Source organism: Cetorhinus maximus, unplaced genomic scaffold (genome assembly GCF_964194155.1).
Source record: "Cetorhinus maximus unplaced genomic scaffold, sCetMax3.hap1.1 HAP1_SCAFFOLD_578, whole genome shotgun sequence".
Taxonomy (NCBI): domain Eukaryota; kingdom Metazoa; phylum Chordata; class Chondrichthyes; order Lamniformes; family Cetorhinidae; genus Cetorhinus; species Cetorhinus maximus.
In genome coordinates this window covers 101662-117205 of record NW_027596520.1, presented here as the reverse complement: position 1 = coordinate 117205, position 15544 = coordinate 101662, and the positions used below count along the sequence as shown (strand labels likewise).

The 15544-nt window shown below is 48.7% G+C and overlaps 1 protein-coding gene across 3 annotated transcripts in view; it reads right to left on the bottom strand.

Annotated features, from left to right (window-relative positions):
- Positions 1-772: 772 nt before the first annotated feature.
- Positions 773-15544, bottom strand: part of LOC144674167 (EVI5-like protein) — a 106462-nt gene continuing 91690 nt past the window's right edge. The window contains exons 7-8 of one of the 3 annotated variants that reach the window (XR_013574481.1): positions 8507-8689; positions 773-875 (exon numbers count right to left, since the gene is read on the bottom strand). Coding sequence is in view for 2 of the 3 variants with exons in the window: in XM_078535654.1 (XP_078391780.1) it covers positions 9428-9454 (27 nt within the window). In the remaining variant the exon portion in view is untranslated. Of the gene's footprint in view, positions 876-8506; positions 8690-8966; positions 9455-15544 lie in introns of those variants that run through there. The other 2 variants (XM_078535655.1, XM_078535654.1) reach the window with 2 other exon arrangements.

Sequence of the window (15544 nt, the reverse complement as noted above, 5' to 3'; positions counted from 1 at the left end):
AGGGAGTTGTGGTTTGGTCCCAGAGGAAGGAGAGATCTTGTACCTGAAGCTGGTGGGACATTGATCCTCTAGATGTTGGACGTCCCCCTTTCCCCTCTCTAACTGGAATGTTTGATGTTGCAGAGAGTGAAGCTGGATTGAAGTGGGTGGGTGAGGCCTCACTTGGAGCCCTGCTCATTCTGGATACTGATGTGACCAAGCTGGCAACAGAGTCCCTGAATGAGGCTGAGCGAAGGATGCAGGAGAGGTCTCCAGGTGGTGAGTTGGCCGACTACTGGTTTCCATTTCCCCCTCAGTGTTTCCTTCACTAACCATTGGTTTCTCATTGCTTTGTAGGTGTGGAGTCTGAGGTGGTCCTGATCGTGGCCCTGACTGTGACAGCTGTCTCCCTGATCTCTGCTTCATTCTGGAGGTTATTAGCTATGAGGAGAGGTTGGAGAAACTCGGATTGTTCTCACTAGAGCGACGGAGATTGAGGGGCGACTTGATAGAAGTTTACAAAATTATGAGTGGCATGGACAGAGTAGATAGTCAGAAGCTTTTTCCCAGGGTGGAAGAGTCAATTACTTGGGGACATAGATTTAAGGTGAGAGGAGAAAACTATAGAGATGTGCGGGGCAAGTTTTTTTACACAGGGTAGTGAGCGTCTGGAATTCGCTGCCAGAGGAGGTGGTGGAAGCAGGTACGATAGTGGTGTTTTAGAGGCAGCTTGACAAATACATGAATAGGATGTGAATAGAGGGATACGGACCCCGGAAGTGCAAAATGTTTTAGTTGACGGGCAATATGATCGACGCAGGCTTGGAGGGCCGAAGGGCCTGTTCCTGTGCTGTACTTTTCTTTGTTCTTTTCTTTGTTCATTGCTGGCCTTGCTCCTGTACAGGAAACACAAGCAAACTCAGGTCAAACAGTGATCAAATGATCAATAAAGCAGAGACTCCTTCTACCTTGTGTCAGGGAGCTGAATGGTCTATGCATTCTCCTTGTTAGTTAAATATCTCCATGGACCTAATGACTGGTGTTAGTCTATCCAAGCACAGAACTAGGCCTCCTGAATGATGGGTTTACTGAAGGTTGAGAGAAGCAGGAATTGTTCATTTTTTTTCTGGGTGCTTCAGACCCCAGGCTTGGTATCTATAGCCACCCAGTGTGGGGGAGGGGGTGTGAGCAGGCCTGGCATGAGGGGGAGGGGATGTGAGCAGATCTGGGGCCTCCTTGTGGACCTGTTCCTGAGCCTGGCTGGTGTGGATGTTTACTCAGGCTGCCTCACTCTCTTCCATGGTGATGTTCACCCCCTGGAGAGGGGGATCACTGTATTGGAGTGTTTGAGGTTTGCTGTCATCAGTGGTGCCAGAAGGACCGAGTGGATGATCCATCTCAGCCTCCTCCTGAGGTCTCCAGCATCAGATGCCAGTCTTCAGCCGAGTTGATTCACTCCTCATGATATCAAGAAATGGCTGAAGAGCCCTGGATCTGCATCTGCACTGGCCCTTACAATATTCCAGCAATAGTACTGAAGGCTTGTGCTCCAGAACTTGCCGTTCCCCTGTTCAAGCTGTTCCAGTGCGGCTACAACACTGGCATCACCCAGCAAAGTGGAAAATTGCCCATATGTGACCTGTCCACAAAAAGCAGGACAAATCCAACCCGGTCAATTCCTGCCCCATCAGTCGACTCTCGATCATCAGCAAAGTGATGGAAGGGGTTGTCACAAGTGCTGCTTGTTAGCACTGTCGCTGCTCACTAACACTCAGTTTGGGTTCTGCCAGGGCCACTCAGCTCCTGACCTCATCACAGCCTTGGTCCTCAGGGCGGTGTCCAAACCCCAACCATCTTCAGCTGCTTCATCAAAGACCTTCCCTTCATCATAAGGTCAAAAATGGGGATGTTCACTGATGATTGCACAATATTCAGCATCATTCAGGACTCCTCAGATACTGAAGCAGCCCATGTCCAAATGCAGCAAAACCTGGGCAATATCCAGGCTTGGGCTGACAAGTGGCAAGTAACATTCGTGCCACATGAGTACCAGGCAATGAACACTTCCCACCAGAGAGAATCTAACCATCTCCCTTTGAAATTCAATGGCATTACCGCCACTGAATTCCCCACTATCAACATCCTGTGGGTTACCATTGACCTGAAACTGAACTGGGCGAGCCACATAAATACTGTGGCTACAAGGGCAGGTCAGAAGCCATGAATCCTGCAGTGAGTATTTCACCTCCTGATTCCATTAAGCCTGTCCACCATCTACAAGTCAGGAGTGTGATGGAATAATCTCCCCTTGACTAGACAAGTACAGCTCCAACAACACTCGAGAAGCTTGACACCATCCAAGGCAAAGCAGCCCACTTGACTGGCACCCCATGCACAATCATTCGCTCCCTCCATCACCAATACACAGTGCACAAGATGCTCTGCAGAAACTCACCAAGGCTCCTAGAACAGCACCTTCAAAATCCACGACCACTCCGATCTCGAAGAACAAGGGCAGCAGATAAATAGGATCACAACCAACTGGAAGTTCCCTGCTAAGCCACTCACCATCTGACTTGGAAATATATCGCCGTTCCTTCACTATCGCTGGGTCCAAATCTTGGAACTCCCTCCCTAACAGCAGTGTGGGTGTACCTACACCACAGGGACTGCAGTGGTTCAAGAGGGTAGCTCACCACCGCCTTCACAAGGGCAATGAGGGACGGGCCATAAACGTTGGCTGAGCCAGTGATGCCCAAACCTCATGAATGAATAAAATATTTTGTATCTGTTTTCATGGTAGACGACACGAACAACATCCCAATAATAGTGGAAGGTCAAGGGGCTACAGGGAGCAAGGGTCTTAAAACAACCACTATCACGAAAGAAAGTGTAATGGGAATACTAATGGGACTTAAAGCTGACAAGTCCCCTGGACCTGATGGCCTGCATTCTAGGGTCCAAAAGAAGTGGCTGCAGAGAGAGTTTATGCATGGGCTGTCATCTTACAAAATTCCACAGGTTCTGGAGATGTAATGAAGTCAGGAGCTGAGAGTCCCTGGCGAAATCCATACTGGGCATCAATGAGCAGGTTATTGCTCAGCAAGTGCTGCTTGATAGCACTGTTGATGACTCCTTCCATTGCTTTACTGATGATCGAGAGTAGACTGATGGGGCGGTAATTGGCTGGGTTGGATTGCCCTGCTTTTTGCGTACAGGACATACACGGGCAATTTTCCACATAGCCGGGTAGATGCCAGTGTTGAGCTGTACTGGAACAGCTTGGCTAGGGGCATGGCAAGTTCAGGAGCACAAGTCTTCAGTACTATTGCTGAAATATTGTCAGGGCCCATAGCCTTTGCAGTATCCAGGGTCTTCATCTGTTTCATCATATCACGTGGAGTGAATCGAATTGGCTGGAGACGGGCATCTGTGATGCTGGGGACTTCCGGAGGAGGCTGAGGTGGATCATCCACTCAGCACTTGTGGCTGAAAGTTGTTGCAAATGCTTCAGCCTTATCTTTTGCACTGATGTGCTGGGCTCCCCCATCATTGAGGATGGGGATATTTATGGAGCTGCCTCCTCCAGTGAGTTGTTTAATTGTCCACCACCATTCACAACTAGATGTGGCAGGACTGCAGAGCTTAGATCTCATCCGTTGGTTGTGGGATTGCTTAGCTCTGTCTATCACTTGTTGCTGATGCTGGTTGGTACGCAAATAGTCCTGTGTTATAGATTTACCAAGTTGACACCTCATTTTTAGGTATACCTGGTGCTGCTCCTGGCATGCCCTCCTGCACTCTTCATTGAACCAGGGTCAATCGCCTGGCTTGGTGATGATGGTAGAGTGGGGGATATGCAGGGCCATGAGGTTACAGGTTGTGTTCGAGTACAATTCTGCAGCTTCTGATGGCTCACAGCGCCTCATGGAAGCCCAGTCTTGATTTGTTAGATCTGTTTGAAATCTATCCCATTTAGCACAGTGGTAGCGCCACACAACACGATGGAGGGTATCCTCAATGTGAAGGCAGGACTTGGTCTCCACAATGACTGTGCAATGGTCACTCCTACCGATACTGTCATGGACAGATGCATCTGCGACAGGCAGGTGGGTGAGGATGCAGTCAATCATTTTTTTTCCCTCACCACCTGCCCCAGACCCAGTCTAGAAGCTATGTCAATTAGGACTCAGCCAGTAGTTGTGCAACCGAGCCACTCTTAGTGATGGACACTGAAGTCCCTACCCAGAGTACATTCTGCGCCCTTGTCACCCTTAGTGCTTCCGTCAATTGGTGTTCGGTATGGAGGAGCGCAAATTCTTCAGCTGAGGGAGGACGGTACGTGGTAATCAGAAGGAGGTTTCCTTCTTGTTTGACCTGATACCATGAGACTTCATGGGGTCCAGAGTCGACACTCCCTCCCGACAGTATAGCACTGTGCGGCCACCTTTGCTGGGATGATGACGGTGGTTTCTGGGACCTGATCTGTGAGGTATGATTCCATTGCTTCACTAGTCTGTGAGACAGCTTTTGGCACTAGCCCCCAGATGATAGTTAGGAGGACTTTGCAGTGTTGACAAGGCTGAGTTTGCCGTTGTCTTTTCCGGTGCCATGGAGAATGCTGGGTGGTCAGCAGAATTAGTTCATTTTCAAGTTGGCTAACGGTCACTAGAGGAGTGTCCCAGGGACCCGTGCTGGAATCTCAACTACTTACAATCCATATGAGCAACTTGGATGAAGGGACCGAGATTATTGACAAATTTGCATCCAATACAAGGATAGGTGGGAAAGCAAATTGCCAGGACACACAGGTCGGGATTTTCCAGCACCACCTGTCACCAGGATCTTCCGGTCCCGCCAAAAGTTAATGGAACTTTGGCTGACCTGCCCCATCCCCTGTGATGGGCACTGCCACATGGGGCCGGAAAATCACGGCAAAGGGATATCGATGGGTTAAGGGAGTCGGCCGATATTTCAGAGATGGATAAAAATGTGGGAAAACGTGAGGTTATCCACTTTGGCAGGAAGAACAGAATAGCAGAATATTATTGAAATGCAGAGAGACTGCAGAATGCTGCAGTACAGAGGGAACTGGGTGTCCCTCATACATGAAACTCCAAAAGTTAGCATGCAAGTCCAGGCAGGAATTAGGAAGGCAAGTTGAATGCTGGGCTTCATTACAAGGGGGACAGAGTGTAAAAGTAGGGACGTCTTGTTACAATTGTACAGGGCTTTGGTGAGACCACTCCGACTGCACCGCGGACAGATTTAGGCACCTTACTCAATGACAAATACACTTACATTGGAGCCAATTCAGAGAAGGTTCACCAGGTTGACCCCTGGGGTGAAGGGGATTGTTTATAAGAAAAGTTTGGGCAGATTGAGGGTATAAACATTGAAGTTTTGAAGAATGTGAGCTGACCGCATTGAAACATATAAGATACTGAGGAAGATTGACAGGGTAAATATTGAGCAGTTGTTTCCCCTGGCTGGGAAATCTTGAAACATGGGGGCACTGACTCAGGATAAGGGGCCCATCATTTACAACTGAAATATGGAGACATTTCTTCACTGAGAGTTGTGAATCTGTGGAATTCTCTACCCCAGAGGGGGAGTGGATGCTCCATCATTGAATATAGTTAACGCTGAGAAAGAACAGATTTTGGATCTCAGGGAATCGGGGGATATGTGGAGTGAGAGCAGCAAAGAGCTCCCAGAATGAGAGCTGCTGAAACATAGGATTGAACCAGGGAGCTTCAGATCCTCAATCTAACACTGTCCCAACTGAGCTATTTCAGCCACCATTTTGCTGTGTTTTTGTGCCATTCTTTTAGAAGAAAATATAACCCCACCTGCTGGAATTCTCCCTCCTGCTCATTCCTCATTTCGTGGCACTGCAACCTGACCAGGGCGTTTCATCTCTCCTCTCTTACACCCAATCACACACCTTCCCTTTTCTTCATTTTATCACCCTCCCCTCGCCTAAAGCCCATCACATTTCAAACTTTTCCCACTCCTCATCAAAACTTATCTGCCTGAAACTGCAACTCTCTTTCTCTCTACACACCCGCTGTCACACCCGCTGAGCATTTCCAACATCTTCTCTCTTCATTAAAAACAATTCTCTCTTACTCCATATCAGAAACACAATGGACATTATGCAAAATAAGTTCCCTCTCACATTCCCTCTCAACTTGTTTGCTTTAAAACTTTGCATTTTTATTCTTCTGAAATTGTCTCAAATTAAACACACAAACTCCTGACATGGACCCATGCATCCATTTAGCACGGATGGACGATCAGTTCACAGACATTTCACTATTAATCTGCTGCTGTTAATTGTTGCCATGGGCCTTTAAATTAGGCAGAGGGTGATGACATCATACAGACACACTTGGCCACCATATCAGAAAGCTCCCAGAGTGTAATCTCCGATCTAGCGCTTTGAAAGGTTGGAATTATTGATGTAAACTTGGAAATGTTTGACTTCACAGGCTGGGATTGCCTCAATCTCTCCCTACACTAGTCTTCCTCCCGAGCTGTTTGTGTTTGAGCTATCCCACTCGATTTGGGGCAGGATAGTGGGGGAAATCCAGGCCCAGGACAAAGAGACAAAACCTGAAAATCAGAGCCAGGTCATTGAGGAGAGAAGTTAGGAAACACTTCATCACACAAAGGGTGGGAGAAGGGTAGAACTCGATCCCACTATACAATCACAGAGACAAGCTCAATTAATCATTTAAAACCTGAGATTGAAGGAGCTTTGGTGGACCAGGGAACTCAGGGAGATGGGGACAAGGCAGGTAAATAGTGTTAGGATTCACATCAGCCATAATCTCATTGAATAGTGAAACTCATGTTGCTACGTTTCAATGTTTTTCCTGTAGCTTTGATGTGGATCATTTCGAAATAATGGACTCTTCTGATGTCATACAGTCCTCGTGTTATGATGTCATGAAGATAAATAAATTACAGCAGAGCCTTGGTAGCGGAGAGAGTTTTGTTTGAGACGGCAGCAAGCCCTTTGCTTAAGGATTTGTAATTGAAATACAGGACAGGGCATTGGTGAGACCACATCTCGAATACTGTGTGCAGTTTTGGTCTCCTTATTTAAGGAAGAATTAAGTATGTTGGAGGTGTTTCAGAGGAGGTTTACTAGATTGATACCTGGAATGAGCAGATTGTCTTATGAGGATAGGTTGGACAGGCTGGGCTTGTTTCCACTGGAGTTTAGAGGAGTGAGGGGTGACCTGATTGAAGTCTATAAGATCCTGAATGGTCTTGACAAGATGGAATTAGAAAGCATGTTTCCTCTAGTGGGTGAGTCAGAACTAGCGGCAACTGTTTTAAAATGAGGGGTCACCCTTATCAGACAGAGATGAGGAGAGTTGTGCGACTTTGGAACCCTGCGTCAGAAAGTGGTGGAAGTGGGGTCATTGAATATTTTTAAGAAAGATTCTTGTCAGGCAACAGAATCAAAGGTTATCAGTGGTAGGTGGGAACGTAGAAGTCGAAACACAAACAGATCAGCCCTGCTGTTATTGAATGGCAGAGCAGACTCGAGGGGCTGAATGGCCTACATCTGCTCTTATTTCATATGTTCATAAGTCAGCAATGGAAAAGAAAGCTAGACAGCATATGAACATCAGGAATATTGTTGTAATTGATGATGATGAACAATGTCTACACTACCGGCACAGTATGGTGCACCAAATATCCTGCCTCATTGGACGAACAATGGAAGAAGTCAGGGGAATTGTACACCACAGAGACAAAGAAACTTTTATACATCCCGAGGCGTCCCACTCAAACCAGACCCAAGTCCTGTCTCCAGTTCCGGTTGCTAAGAAACAACAGAAAGATTCAGTTGCTGGAGACGGTAACAAAGAAAAGGCACCAGTTACCAGATCGGTGGAACTTGGACCGAACATCAAGGTTGGCACAAAAAAGTCAGGAGAAGGTGGTCACTCAGTGGAATCGGAGGTCAAGATCCAGTGTATAGACCGTCCACTCTCTTTCACTCCTCAAACTCTTCCACTAGGTATTAGTTCCGGAGCAGCATTCACAGAAACCTTGAGAATAAGCCACTTGTCATCGTGACTAGGATTTGCCATTTGATCATTGTCCAGACTGCCATTGACACTCACTCCTTAAGAAATGCACACTTAACCCGTTCACACTCTCTCTGCAGCTGCTGCCCAATCTCCAAATTTTTCTCCAATCTTGGAAGATATTGTTGTCTCTCACCTATGCTGTCACCCCTCCCACTGATCCTTATTTGAAACCCTCTAATCTCCCGCCCTGTCTCTCACAGCACCGGGACCCCATTCATCAAAGTCACAGAGAACAGCTAGTGTGACAGCAACAATTACTGACATCAGAACCTGGATGTGTGAGAACTTTCTCCAAACCGTCCTCGGTTAAATTAAAGACAGCCTGTTTGGCTCCTGCCAGGACTCGTGTTTCTGGTTTTCACCCATCAGCCTCTCTGACTGCCGGGCCTGACTGCTTGGAATTATGCACCTACCTGAAGCAGAGCTCTGTTTCCTGTTGTGTATCCACAGTTACTTTTAATAATGAAATGTGTTCATCTGCAGGAACGACTGGATCAGGTAAGTGAGGAAAACCGAAGGCTGAAGACAGCGATCACCAGAACGACTGAAGAACTGAACCAGATCAGGACGAAGCTTCAGGAAGAAGTTTTGGGAACCTGAAAATTCAATTTTAGCCTCGTTTAAAAGCTGCCTCATTAACTTTGTCTCCAGTTTGTTTTGAAATTCTAAATTGTATATTCACCAAGACTCGGGAACTCCAACCAAGTCACAGCCCGAGCTCCCTCCGTTTGATTTCACTGAGTAGTGAGGTTTATGGTGTGTCATTGGTGAAAGAATTTGTTTTGTAATTTCAAATCTCTCACTCTCATAAGATTGTTCTGGAGAAAATGTTCCAGCGAATACATTTCAAGACAAGAAGCACAAAGAAATTCTGGGGTTAGCTATTTCGTGACTTTTAGTTTAAATGATTTTCACACAGCAACAAGAACTGGAACTGCCCAGCTCTTTCCAATCTGAACTACATGCAAAGAAGGAGGTGTCTCAGAAGGTGGGCGATTTGCAGGGGGGCGTCGCTGACTTGAAAGAAAAGGTATAAATTCCACCCAAAGTGCAACAATGTCCAATGATTTCCACTGGCCTTCTATTGTGTGCTTCTTAATCTCGTTGTAGTTTCATTTGAGGGATCATCATCCCAAATGGCTGCTATAAGCAGGGAGCTTGTATTAATATTACACTCTGCCCCTATTCCTTTTATTCAGGAGTCTTGTCCATCTTTTCAGGTGTCCTCAGTCTTTGCATCTTGGAGTGAATGTGGTACAATGGAGTATGTTAGACTCAGTCCCATAAAGGGTTAACTGTAATAGTCTGTGATGTCAGAGAAGGAAGTGACTTTCTCATGTGATGTGAGATTCTGGGACAATCTGAAGTGAAAGGAAAGCAAGTATGGTCAGAAGCTTGTAAGAATGTTCTCCTTAATCTGTGAATATGTGAAAATAAATGTTAGCGTCTTTATAGCTAGCAGTCTTCAGAATTCACTGAAACTGCTCCAGCCCAACAGCACAATCATATAGTGCACAGTTTGTCTTTGATGATGTGGAACTGGAGCATGTTCTTTGTAACAAGCTGAACATTCCCTGGAATGTCGGACTGGCTGGTTAATGTACACTGTGCAGCTGAACATTCCCAGTAATGTCGGACTGGCTGGTTAATGTACACTGTGCAGCTGAACAGTCCCTGTAATGTCAGACTGGCTGGTTAATGGACACTGTGCAGCTGAACAGTCCCTGTAATGTCAGACTGGCTGGTTAATGTACACTGTGCAGCTGAACAGTCCCTGTAATGTCAGACTGGCTGGTTAATGTATACTGTGCAGCTGAACATTCCCTGTAATGTCAGACTGGCTGGTTAATGTACACTGTGCAGCTGAACATTTCCTGTAATGTCGGACTGGCTGGTTAATGTACACTGTGCAGCTGAACATTCCCTGTAATGTCGGACTGGCTGGTTAATCTACACTGTGCAGCTGAACAGTCCCTGTAATGTCGGACTGACTATTTTTTGGAAAAATATACTTTATTCATAAAATATCTGGAACAACATTTCAAACCACTTCAAAATCACCATCACAAAGGTACAATCAGATTCAGCTTTTACAACATGTATCACCAGGTGCATAAGTACAAACAATGAATATTACAATCATTTGCAGACATTCATTTGAGCTGTACAGCCCGAGGGGATTTAAACATTTCCCAGTCCCTCGGTGCCCTGGCAGAAAGGTCTTAGACAGTGACCCTTCCCCATTGCGCCTTTGCGGCAGCTGCCCCAAGCTTTAGTGCGTCCCTCAGCACGTAGTCCTGGACTTTGGAATGTGCCAGTCTGCAACACTCGGTCGGGGACAACTCTTTGCGCTGGAAGACCAACAAGTTTCGGGCAGACCAAAGAGCGTCTTTCACCGAGTTGATGATCCTCCAGCTGCAGTTGATGTTTGTCTCGGTGTGTGTCCCTGGGAACAGCCCGTAGAGCACAGAGTCCTGTGTCACAGAACTGCTCAGGACGAACCTCGACAGCAACCACTGCATCTCTCTCCAGACCTTCTTTGCAAAGGCACAATCTACAAGGAGGTGAACAACGGTCTCTTCCCCACCACAGCCACCTCGAGGGCAATGTGCAGAGTGGGTGAGACTCCTGGCGTGTAGGAAGGATCTGACGGGGAGGGCCTTTCTCACCACCAGCCAAGTCACGTCTTGGTGCTTGTTGGAAAGTTCTGGCGTTGAGGCATTCTGCCAAATAACAGTCTGCTCGGGAAACCATCCCACAGGGTCCACCCTCTCCTTTTCCCGCAGGGCCTCTAAGACGTTACGTGCCGACCACTGCCTGATGGATTTGTGGTCATAGGTGTTTCTCTGCATAAATTTTTCCACCAGGGACAGGTGGTACGGCACGGTCCAACTACTTGGAGCGTTCCGCGGCAGCGTGGCCAGACCCATCCTTCGCAACACCGGGGACAGGTAGAACCTCAGCACGTAGTGACACTTGGTGTTTGCGTACTGACGGTCTACGCACCGCTTGATGCAGCCACACACAAAGTTGGCCATCAGTATGAGGGCGATGTTAGGCACGTTTTTTCCCCCTTTATCTAGAGGCTTGTACATCGCGTCCTTGCAGACACGATCCATTTTCGACCTCCAGATAAAGTTAAAGGTGGCTCGGGTGATCGCCATCGTGCAGGTGTCTGGAATGGGCCAGACCTGTGCCACGTACAGCAACAGCGAGAGTGCCTCACACCTGATGACCAGGTCCTTACCCGCAATGGAGAGGGAGCGTCGCTCCCACATGCCCAGTTTTCATTTCACCATAGACACTCGTACCTTCCAGTTTCTAACGCATGCCCCGGTCCCTCCGAACCATATCCCCAGCACCTTCAAGCTGTCAGCCCTGACGGTGTAGGGGACAAAGGATCGGTCAGCCCAGTTCCCAAAGAACATGGCCACGCTCTTCCCACGATTTACCTTGGCTTCCGAGGCCAGTTCGAACTGGTCGCAGATGTGGATCAGTCTGCGCACCGACAGCGGATCCGAGCAGAAGACGGCGACATCGTCCATGTACAGGGAGGCTTTGATCTGAGTGCCTCCACTGCCTGGGATCATCACTCCTCTTATGCCCGGATCCTTCCTGATGGACTCGGCAAAGGGTTCTATGCAACACACAAACAGGACAGGGGAGAGAGGACAGCCCTGCCTGACTCCAGATTTAATCGGAAAACGATCTGTTTCCCACCCATTGATTGAGACTGCGCTACTGATGTTAGTGTAGAGCAGTTGGATCCAATTTCAAATTCCCTCCCCAAACTACAGTTTGGAGAGCACATCCACCATGTAGGTGTGCGATATTCTGTCAAAGGCCTTCTCCTGATCCAAGACCTCCGTGATAGAGGACAGGAAGGACTGGGAGGCCGTGCTGTCTGTGGGCTTCACGTCATACAATCTGGCATAAAAGGATTTGCTGATCCTCAAAATGTCGGACTGTGATGACTTTACTGAGCCGTCTTCTTCCTTCAGGCTGCTGATCACAGAGCTCTCTCTGTGTACCTTTTGGAAGAAGAAACGTGAGCACGTCTCATCCTGCTCCACGGAGCGGACTCTGGAACGGAAGATGATCTTGGAGGCCTCCGAGGCAAAGAGCGAGGCTTGCTGGCTCTTCACCTCTTGGAGTTCCTCCTTGACATCGACCCCCATCGACTGCAGCCGGAGCAGATTCTGCATGTTTTTCTGGAGTCGAGACATTTCCCTCTGTTCCTTTCTAGCTTTCTGGGTGCCTTTGAGGATGAAAAACCTCTTGATGTTTCCCTTGATCACTTCCCACCAGTGTGTCAGGGACTCAAAGAGGGGTTTCACGGTTCTCCAACCTTTGAAAACCCTCTTGAGCTCCTCAATGTTCTCTGGGGTCAGCAGTTGCACGTTTAGCTTCCATGCCCCCCTGCCCACCCTCTGGTCTTCCTTTAAGTGACAGTCAGCCAGTAGGAGGCAGTGGTCAGAGAAGAACACTGGCTTGACATCGGTGGATCTGACTGCGAACGCTCGGGACACAAACAGCAAATATATCCTGGAACGGATGGACCCGTCTGGCCGCGACCAGGTGTACCTACGCTGCGCTCCGTCTGCAGGGTTGCTGAAGACGTTGTGCAGCTTGGCATCCTTAACTGTTTCCATCAGGGATCTGGACGTAGCGTCCAATCTGCTGTCGGCCCTGCTGGATCGTCCAGCCGCATCGATGATGCAGTTGAAGTCACCGCCCAGAATGACCGGCCTGGAGGTCGCCAGCAGCAGTGGGACTTGCTGAAAAACCTCCAGCCGCTCGGCCTTTTGTGCCGGGGTGTACACGTTAATTAACCGGAGTGGAGCATTCTTGTACATGACGTCTGCTACGAGGAGGCGCCCGCCCACCACCTCCTTAACCTCGGAGACGGTGAAGTTGCCTCCCCGCAGCAGAATACCCAGGCCGGAGGAACGAGAGTCGTTTCCTCCCGACCAGCTGCTACTTCCCCCTGCTGATTTTCCACTGCTTCCTCCTCCTCCATTGATTTGCTCTCCTGAGGAGTGGGAGGTTCAGGGGGCAGTGCTGTTGATCGGCTGTCTGTTGCCTCAATCTTTTCCTCCACCTTGTCTCTCTCTGTGTCCTCCTTTGTCCCGTTGTTCTCACTGGGGGCCATGGTGGTTGGAGTGTTGCAAGTGTCCTTGGTAGTAGTGACATGAAGCATTTCCCTGCTTCCCCCTCGTTGGCTTTGGCTGCCCGTGCATAAGTGAGGCAGCATTTGGGGCAGGTCCTGTAGAGTTGAGCTGCCTCGCCACACAGGTTGCAGCATTTAGTCTGTTTGCAGTCCTTTGTCTGGTGCCCTTCCTGTTTGCAGTTCTTGCAGAGGGAGGCGCTGCAGTTGGCCGCTGCATGAGCAGACTTGCCACATGAGCAACAAAGTTTGGGTTGCCCAGCGTAGACAAGGTAACCACGGCTTCCCCCGATAGCAAATCTGGAAGGAGGGTGGAAGGTGGCTCCCTGACCATCGGTCTTGAGCGTGACCTTAAACTGGCGTTTGCCTGTCCAGATCCCCAAATCGTCTCTAACCTCGGTGCAGCTCCCCACCTTGTCGAAGTACCTGGTGAGGAAGGTGAGCACGTCGATGACAGGGACGTGGGGGTTGTAGAGATGCACCGTCACCACACGGTCCCGTTGCAACGGCAGAGCAAAGAGCGGCTCCACCGTCAGGATCTTCATCTCCGGCTGGTCTCTCTTCTCCTCAAACACCTTCAGGAACTTGACGCAGGCAGCAACATTCCTGAAGCTCACGTCGAAATATCCAGCGCTGGGGAAGTGCTGCAGGGAGTAGATCTCCGCAGCTTCAAATCCACACGCCTTCAACAGGATCCTCCTGGCGAAGAAGGCCCGATTCATAGGTGCTCCTCCTTCGCTGTCCTTCACCGTGACTCAGACGGTGTTTGATACCCCATGGTATGGGGTTCGATTGGTTATAGCATTTGCTTCACGACCTTGCCCTGGCAGAACCACGATCATGGTCTCTCCCCTGCCAGGTAAGTAAGGGTTATGTTGGGCACGTTTTTCCCCCCTCATCTAGAGGCTTGTACATCGCGTCCCTGTGAACATGATCCATTTTGTAGTGCATTTCCACAGCACATCACTTCAGATTCAGGCTAGTGGTGAAAATCTGAAGAGTTTCATGCATTGCTAATTACAGAGACGCCTAATAGGTCACAATGTTCTGTAACTGCTCCCAGACATGCTACACCACAACGTAGCAATTTAAAGCCTTTTATTCTGCACTGGTAAACTGAAAGGAAGCAGAAATATCCAGATGCCAACTATGGCACATGGCCAATAAGACGTAAAGCTCCATCAAGCACTCACTTTGATTAGACAAGTACAAGAGGGCAAGAGAACAGGCTGCACTCCATTAGCTGCACTGTTCACTTCTGAACATTTAATTCAGTGTCTTAATTAGTTTCATTCATATTCAGGTATCACAGTTTAAGCAACTCCCTCTGTGCACTACAGAAAACTCCAGATTAAGCGTTCTGTTACCCTACATGGTGTAAGAAATCTAAAGCCTCTCTCTGCAATCCTACCCCCAAAAAAGTGATCTGTACACGCAACACGCCTACCTTCAACTTTCATCCCCTTCCTGTTTTAGATAAAATTCAAAACAACCTGACCACGTGTTAAATCCTGCCAGGATTGGGTGCTGAGTGATTACTCTCCCCATTGGGTAACCATGTGATCCTGCTGGCTTCTGCAGCCAATGCTCGTTTAACCAAAGTGGACCCGGCCAAGGGGGCCACGTGCGCGAGAGACTGAGCGAAGGGGGAGTGTGGACCTGCCATGGTGCATTCCACAAAGCAGCGGGGAGTGACGTCACAGGACAGCAAGGCACTTCCTTAAACTCGGAGTCAGGAAACGACCAATTTCAATCGGGGTGCGTGCAACAGTCACAATAATAATCCAAGCATTGGCACAGAGCAGGTCTAGAGGCATTCATTAAAGTCAATGACTTAAACATTTTACTCAATAGATTGTAAAAGAGGTAATCGAGGATTTTTTCTTCAGTCATGGATGGGCAGCTGAGAGCTGCTGCTTACAATCCCTGCGCGGTGTGGGAACTTCAGGACATGATTCTTGGGGGGGCCACGGGTGGAGGAGGAGTTCCAGCTGCTTGAGCTCGAGCCCAGGTTTTCCAAGCTTGAGGGGCTGCAGTCACTGTGGAGCATGAGGGAGGATGAGAATTCCCAGGATCATACGTTCCAGGAGGTGATCACGACACAGGCAGTGAGAGATCAGGACTGGAGACGGGCGGCCATCAGGAAGAGGCAGGAAGTGGAGACTTCGGGGTGTGCGCCGCTCTCAAACTGGGACTTGGGATTGGAGACTGCTGGGAGTGACGATACCTTAAAGAGGTGCAGTCAGATCATGGCACCAGAGGGCAAGGGACAGCAAAGTGTAGA